Source organism: Physeter macrocephalus, chromosome 11, assembly GCF_002837175.3.
Source record: "Physeter macrocephalus isolate SW-GA chromosome 11, ASM283717v5, whole genome shotgun sequence".
In the NCBI taxonomy this organism is placed as follows: Eukaryota; Metazoa; Chordata; class Mammalia; order Artiodactyla; family Physeteridae; genus Physeter; species Physeter macrocephalus.
In genome coordinates this window covers 13,896,055-13,902,205 of record NC_041224.1, presented here as the reverse complement: position 1 = coordinate 13,902,205, position 6,151 = coordinate 13,896,055, and the positions used below count along the sequence as shown (strand labels likewise).

General features: G+C 51.0%; 1 protein-coding gene across 6 annotated transcripts; it reads right to left on the bottom strand.

Annotated features, from left to right (window-relative positions):
- Window positions 1-1,182: 1,182 nt before the first annotated feature.
- GJD4 (gap junction protein delta 4) lies at window positions 1,183-5,452 on the bottom strand. Of its 6 annotated transcripts, none has more exons than XM_028496066.1 (3): window positions 5,142-5,452; window positions 3,743-3,835; window positions 1,183-3,279 (listed from the first exon to the last, which is right to left on the bottom strand). In XM_028496066.1, the coding sequence occupies exons 1-3, from the start codon at window positions 5,203-5,205 to the stop codon at window positions 2,357-2,359; spliced, it is 1,080 nt and encodes a 359-aa protein (XP_028351867.1). In that variant the 5' UTR covers window positions 5,206-5,452; the 3' UTR covers window positions 1,183-2,356. The 6 variants fall into 6 exon arrangements, with proteins under 6 accessions (XP_028351867.1, XP_028351868.1, XP_054943734.1 ...); XM_028496067.1 differs by having other exon boundaries at window positions 3,601-3,835; window positions 5,146-5,213; XM_055087759.1 differs by having other exon boundaries at window positions 5,146-5,207.
- Between the last annotated feature and the right edge of the window lie 699 nt (window positions 5,453-6,151).

Sequence of the window (6,151 nt, the reverse complement as noted above, 5' to 3'; positions counted from 1 at the left end):
TAAGAACACTAAGGAATCATCTAGTCTGGGCCCTCATCCCTTAGAGAAGGAAACTGAGGCCCAAAGGAAGGGAGTGACCTGCCAAGAAATGAGGCACATGGGGGCAGAACCCACGTCTTATCCTTGACTCCACACCCCTTGCCCTCTCTTGGCCTCCATCACTCTGAATGGATTTTACAGTTTTCCATGGAAAAAACTTCAAGGCTCTGATCCTCTGATAGTGGGATTTGGGACATCAGCAGAGAGGCCAAAGCAGCCCTTCCCAGTGCCACCCAAATACAGGCACCATTTGTAAACCCAACCCAAGCATGGACTCATAGGACTCATAGGAGAACAGGGCCCAGTTTTCTCTGGGGCCATGGCTGGGAGGGGGTCCCCGCTCAGCCCTCACCACCTTCCTTTCCTAGCTGTCATCTGGGAGCCCTGCGTGGGCACACCTACCAATATTTGTTAATTTGATTTCCTTTCTTCTCTCAACATTATCAAGGCTCACATTGGGGTATTGAGGGGCCTATGGAACTTATTTTTTGAATAGCAACGAAGCCCCTAGAGAATTCTTATGTCTTTAAGACTGTGGTCAACCTTGGAAGTCCACCAGGACTGCATGCTGCAAGGGACAAGAACCAGATTTGGCCCTGAATACTTCAGGAATATCAGGCACAAAAATCACACTTATTGAGCACCTGCTATGTGCCAGACATCAATCCAAATACGGAAGGAAGGGGTCTGAGTCATAGTTTGCGGTTATCGATGGATTGAGGGGCAACTGAGAGAGAGAGGAGAGAGAGGCAGAGACAGAGAGTGGGAGAGAGATTTACTGCAGGGGTTAAAAACACGTACATTCATTCAAAGAGCTTTATGCCAAAACCAATTTTGGATGTTTTTTTTAAAGTTTTAACCAATGGCTTTGACACTCTGTAGATAGATCAAGGACGATGTCATTCCCCATCTCGGCTGATATTTCACTGTCAAAGTCATCTTTAGAACAGTTAAAAGTGCCCACTGGTTCCCTGGGTGCCTTGGTTCACTTTTTTTTTTTTTTTTTTTTTTTTACTATTTTGCTGGCATGGAGGGCAGTTCCTCTTCCTCAGCGTTGGGGGTTTGGGGACCAGAGGTTCTTCATCTGTTCTGGAGGGACACCCAGTGGCTCTTCCTCGCCAGAAGAGGAGCAGGCTGGTGCCTTGGTTCACTTTTTTTTTTTTTTTTTTTTTTTTTACTATTTGCTGGCATGGAGGGCAGTTCCTCTTCCTCAGCGTTGGGGGTTTGGGGACCAGAGGTTCTTCATCTGTTCTGGAGGGACACCCAGTGGCTCTTCCTCGCCAGAAGAGGAGCAGGCTTACCCCGTCTTTCTGCTGCACTGTGTCTTCCTCGTGGCAGCTGAAGGCAGCACGGAAGCTCTAACAGACTCACGCTCCAACTGGACAGCACCTGGACCGAAACCAGGGCGAGCGGAGGAGAGCAGAGAGGCTCCCCTGAGAGGTGAGGCTGTTGTGTCTCTAGGGTACCCCCCCGCCCCCGCCGGAGCATCAGCACAGACCACAAGGCTGGAACACCCGCGGCATTCCTCACCTGCTCCCCTGGGACATGAAGACCCTCAGGGCAGCCCTAACTGTATGACCGTCTCAAGGACACAGAGCCGGCACTGGAAGCCCTGTGGCAACTCCAGGCCTGTCATCAGCAGCCAGAGTGCCCTGCTCTGCTCAGTGAGGACAGCCACCCAGCCAAGAGCCCAGCGACGCTAAAGCCAGCCAGCGGCCACCCTTCATCCTGTGCACCTCACACCCACACGCAATAACAACCCAAGATGCCCCCCAAAAGACCCCAAAGTTTTTAGTCATATTTCCTGCATTTGTGGTTTCTCCTTTAACACAGTGAAGTAGGAAGTGTGATAGGGCAACGCAAACAGCATTAATTTTATTAAAGGGGTTTGGAGAACTTAAACTAATATCCCTCTGTGGATGCCGTGCATAACAGATGCCCTTTTTGGCTAAGCAGAAAACCGAACCAAAACAAACAACAACAACAAACCGTCGAAATAATTCACCCGAAAACATTAAAATATTCGTGAGCTCTGTAAATCCAAAGAACGTGCTTTTCAAGCCCATGCTGCGGTAAAATAAGACAGTGGAACTGGAGTGCGACAGACTCATGGACCCGATGCTCGCCGGTTAATCCTTGGAGCTTCCACCGCACTCGACCGCCAAGCGCAGTGCTCCCCAGAGCTTCATCTAAATTAAATCCCCGCTGCGCCGCACCGGAGCCTCTCGGGAAGTCGGTCTGTCCCGCCAGCTCACCTTTCTGCGGGTCGATGTTCTCGGTCCTGGTCGCCGCGCTCCCGGGGCGGGACGCCGGCCGCTCACACCCACTCGGACTTGCTGGGGCCCGGGAGCGGGTCGCTCGGCGCGCAGGGCCGCTCCTCCCACCCCGGGGCCGCCGCTCCTGGCCCGGCCCCGCGCGGCTGGTCGCTGGCTGAGGACAGCGCGTCGCTCTCGTCCTCCCCTGGCAGCTCCGGGTGCCCCGGCTCGGTGGGCTCCGCTGCGGGGCTGTACGCGCCCTGCCCTCCAGTCCGCAGGCCCCGGCGAGCGCGCGCCCCACGTCCCCCGTGCGCCCCGTGTCCCTCCCGCGCCGCACTCCCCGCCCCTTGACACGGCCTCCTCCGGGCCCCGCCGTGTCGCCTGCGCGTCTTCCAGCGCACGCTGCAGACCAGGTCGGCGACACTGAGCAGCAAGGACAGCGCGCAGACCGCCCAGACGAAAAGCATCAGGATGGACTTCTCCGTGGGCCGAGAGACGTAACAGTCCACCACGCTGGTGCAAGGAGGGTGCAGGCACGAGAATCTCTTGGGGACCAGGACCCCGAAGAGGAGGTAATGCAGGGCACCGAAAGCTGCCTCCGTCAGGGTCCGGAGGCAGAGGTGGACCACGTAGCCCGAGGAGAAGTCCGGCACCGTCAGGCAGCGCCTGGCCCCCGGGGCCGGTTCAGGGCCGTCGTGGTCCTCCGAGTCAGGATCCAGCCAGCGGGATCCCCGGGCCGCCAGCTCGGCTCCTTTGTGCAGCACGTAGACACCGAAGACCGCGGACGGAAGGAGAACAGACACGCTCTGGATCAGCCAGAACCGCAGGTGGGACATGGGGGCGAAGATGTCGTAGCAAACGTTGGCGCATCCGGGCTGCAGAGTGTTGCACACGAACCTCTCCTGCTCATCCTGGTAGACCGGCGACCCGGCCAGGATGAGCACCGCCATCCTCAGCAGCACCATACAGATAAGCCAGATCTTCCCTGGAAAGAGGAAGGGCACCGTCACAGCCGTACAAACACATCTCCTCCCAGCAACGGTTTTAAATCTTTACCGGTGCTGAGCCTGGAGAACCAAGTGTGTAAGCGTGTGTTTTAGTCACAGCAACAGTATCAGCTTGTTCGCTCATTGGACGAATGCTCAGCCAGGCACACCTCGGAGATACTGCGGGTTCAGGTCCAGACCACCCCCCAAAAAGCGAGTCACACGGATCTTCTGGTTTCCCAGTGCATATAAAAGCCATGTTTCCACTATACCTTGGTCTATTAAGCGTGCAATAGCATGATGAAAAACAACGCACATACCTTAAGTAAAAAATACTTCGTTGCTAAAAATTGCTAACCATCCTCTGAGCCTTCAGCCACTGGTGGTAGTAACATCCATGATCACAGCTCATCAGAATAAATATAGTAACAATGAAAAAGTTGCAAATATTGTGAGAATTACCAAAGTGTGACACACAGACATGAAGTGAGCCAATGCTGTAGGAAAAATGGCACCAACAGACTTGCTTGAGGCAGGGTTGCCACAAACCTTCAACTGTTAAAAAAAAAAAATGCAGTATCTGAGAAGCACCATACAACGAGGTACGCCTGTATGTGTTTGTAAAATGCTTTGAAATTGGCAGATTTAAAGAAGCATGGATACTAAAATGTTTAATCTAGTTCGGCGAGTTCAGTTTGGGCTGAAAGTTCTAGAAAGAAAATTGGCGGATGTAAATAAAGTCTTCCTCTTAAAAAGAGTGAACTTTTTCAAGGACGCTAGTGCATTCCTGTAACTGTGTATAGCAAATACAAGCTACTAATTTCAGTGAGATTTCTCTATGGTAAGAGTCCACACGATCTTTAGGTAATCGGTGGGCTCTGTAGCCCTTTCATGTTGCTCTGTAGCCCTTGAGATCGAATTTCTTGAAGAACATTCAGTTTTTTAGACTCTTCAATAATTCAGAACTCCTTCCCCCCTATTCCAGCTATTATGAATTGAAGTTTGTCTTTCTTCAATTTATCACGAATAAATGAGGCTAACATAGAAATCAAAATAACTTCTAAGTCCTATTTTCATTTCATGAGTCAGCTATTTTGGAGTGTGTTGAAGACCCAGTCAAAATAATTTGTAAATATTCTGTTCTGTGATGAGATACGGAAATCATCACCCGACATCAGAAAAACTAAACTCTCTTATAAATGAAGGCAGTTCAACTCAAGGACTGTGCGACCATTACGTGATAAAGTCATTAACTCAAACTTTTAAAACCAAGTTGGCTTCGTCTAAAAAGCAATGAAGAAGAAAAATATCAACCACTTCACAGACATATTTTAATCCTTTTCTCAATCCCCTTTACTAGGATACCCATACCTCTCTGAAAATTTAACTTGGATACACCAAACTCAGAAAACATTACTTTCTTTGTCAAAAAAATAAAAACTAAACTAAAATTGGGATTTGGTTTAAAGTGCACAGAGAACTTACTAATCTTTACAAATGGAGCTTCAAGGATAAACCCTAAAAAGACGAACAAGAGAGCTTACTCAAGGCATGAATTTCTCTAACTTTGACTGTATTGTTCCTTTTCCTGGTAACGTAGCCAGAGAAGAGTTACACAAAAATACCCCTCCCATCTGCTCAGCCCCCGAATGTCAGCAAAAAGACTCCCCTTGAGAGAAACATCACTCGCTCCCAAGACATCCTTAAAGGATGGGGGGGCCTCCTTAAATAATGGAGAATTAGAGGAAAGCTTGAGCCCTGGCTCTGTCCTCCAGGGATAGGCAGGCCTTACTCATGGGGGAGGGCCAGGAAAAGTGCCCCACGGCAGAACCAGTGTTCTGCAGGGGTTGGCGCTACTCACCCACCATGGTCACGTTGCAGTTTAGGGTGATGATGAGGAACCCCAGCAGGTCCAGCTGGTCCATGCTTTCAGGGGGTCACAGACTCAAGGCGGCTGGAGACTTCCGGAGCCTGTGTTCTCCAAGGAGGTGGGAAATCTTTGCAGGAAAAAATGTATCTTAGCTACAAAAGACTCCCAGGTGAGAGCTGGAGATACGAAAGGGAAGATTCAAGCCCAGGAGCACAAGGTCGTTCTTCTGTCTCCAGCTGAGACGGTCCCGAGCTGTTTGAGGCAAAGCCTTCCTGACAACTGCAGTGACCAGAGGCCAGAAGCAGCCGTCTCTCATCGTGGCTATTCTTACCCTCTTGGGACATTCCAGGCCCTTGGCAGTGCTCACGTGTCTCCACCAGGAGAGCTGATGCTTCAGGATATGAGAGAAGCGATGACGTTCATCCCAAGAAGAAAAGTTCTGTTAACCAGCCAAGTCTCTATTAAAAAGGCATTTCCTCCTTGAAAACATTTCCACACCCACTTTTTCACTGCTTATAGAAGCACTAAAATGTCCACATTTCGTCTCTTCTATGAAGCATAACCCACCACAGCTCGAGCCCCAAAGGATCTTGTCCTCAACTCTGAATTCCTATACCACGGGTGCCAGCGGGAATCTGCACCTGGGATGCGTGTCCCAGCGTTAGGCTGTGACACGGTCATTCCGTAGCTGCTTCCCGTCTGGCTTAGTGACGAGCGCCCTTCACTCAGAGACAAAGGACCTGGATGCAAAACTGGGGGCAGCCACCTGGTCACCGGGAGTCACTGAATCTCCCGATAGCCTTGCCTTGCAGTGGGGTTTGTGGGAGACAGACATGAAATGATGGTGCTAAGAGCACCTAGCATGCAGAGGGTGTGCAAAACTCGAATCAGTGGCACTTCCATCCCTAACTGGCCCCAAAGACCTTCAGAGATGATGTCCTCCTTTTGTATCTCCCGGCCCCATCGAGCCCAGGGCTTGGTGCCGTTGAATCAGCTTAACA

Excerpts from the sequence above, each read along its gene's own strand:
- GJD4 (XM_028496066.1), bottom strand. The coding sequence starts at position 5,205 with ATGGACCAGCTGGACCTGCTGGGGTTCCTCATCATCACCCTAAACTGC. Across the intron at positions 3,836-5,141 it reads CTGCAACGTGACCATGGTGG|TTGAAGGTTTGTGGCAACCC; the intron begins GTGAGTAGCGCC and ends TTTTTTTAACAG. Across the intron at positions 3,280-3,742 it reads TGTCTGTGTGTCACACTTTG|GGAAGATCTGGCTTATCTGT; the intron begins GTAATTCTCACA and ends TCCTCTTTCCAG.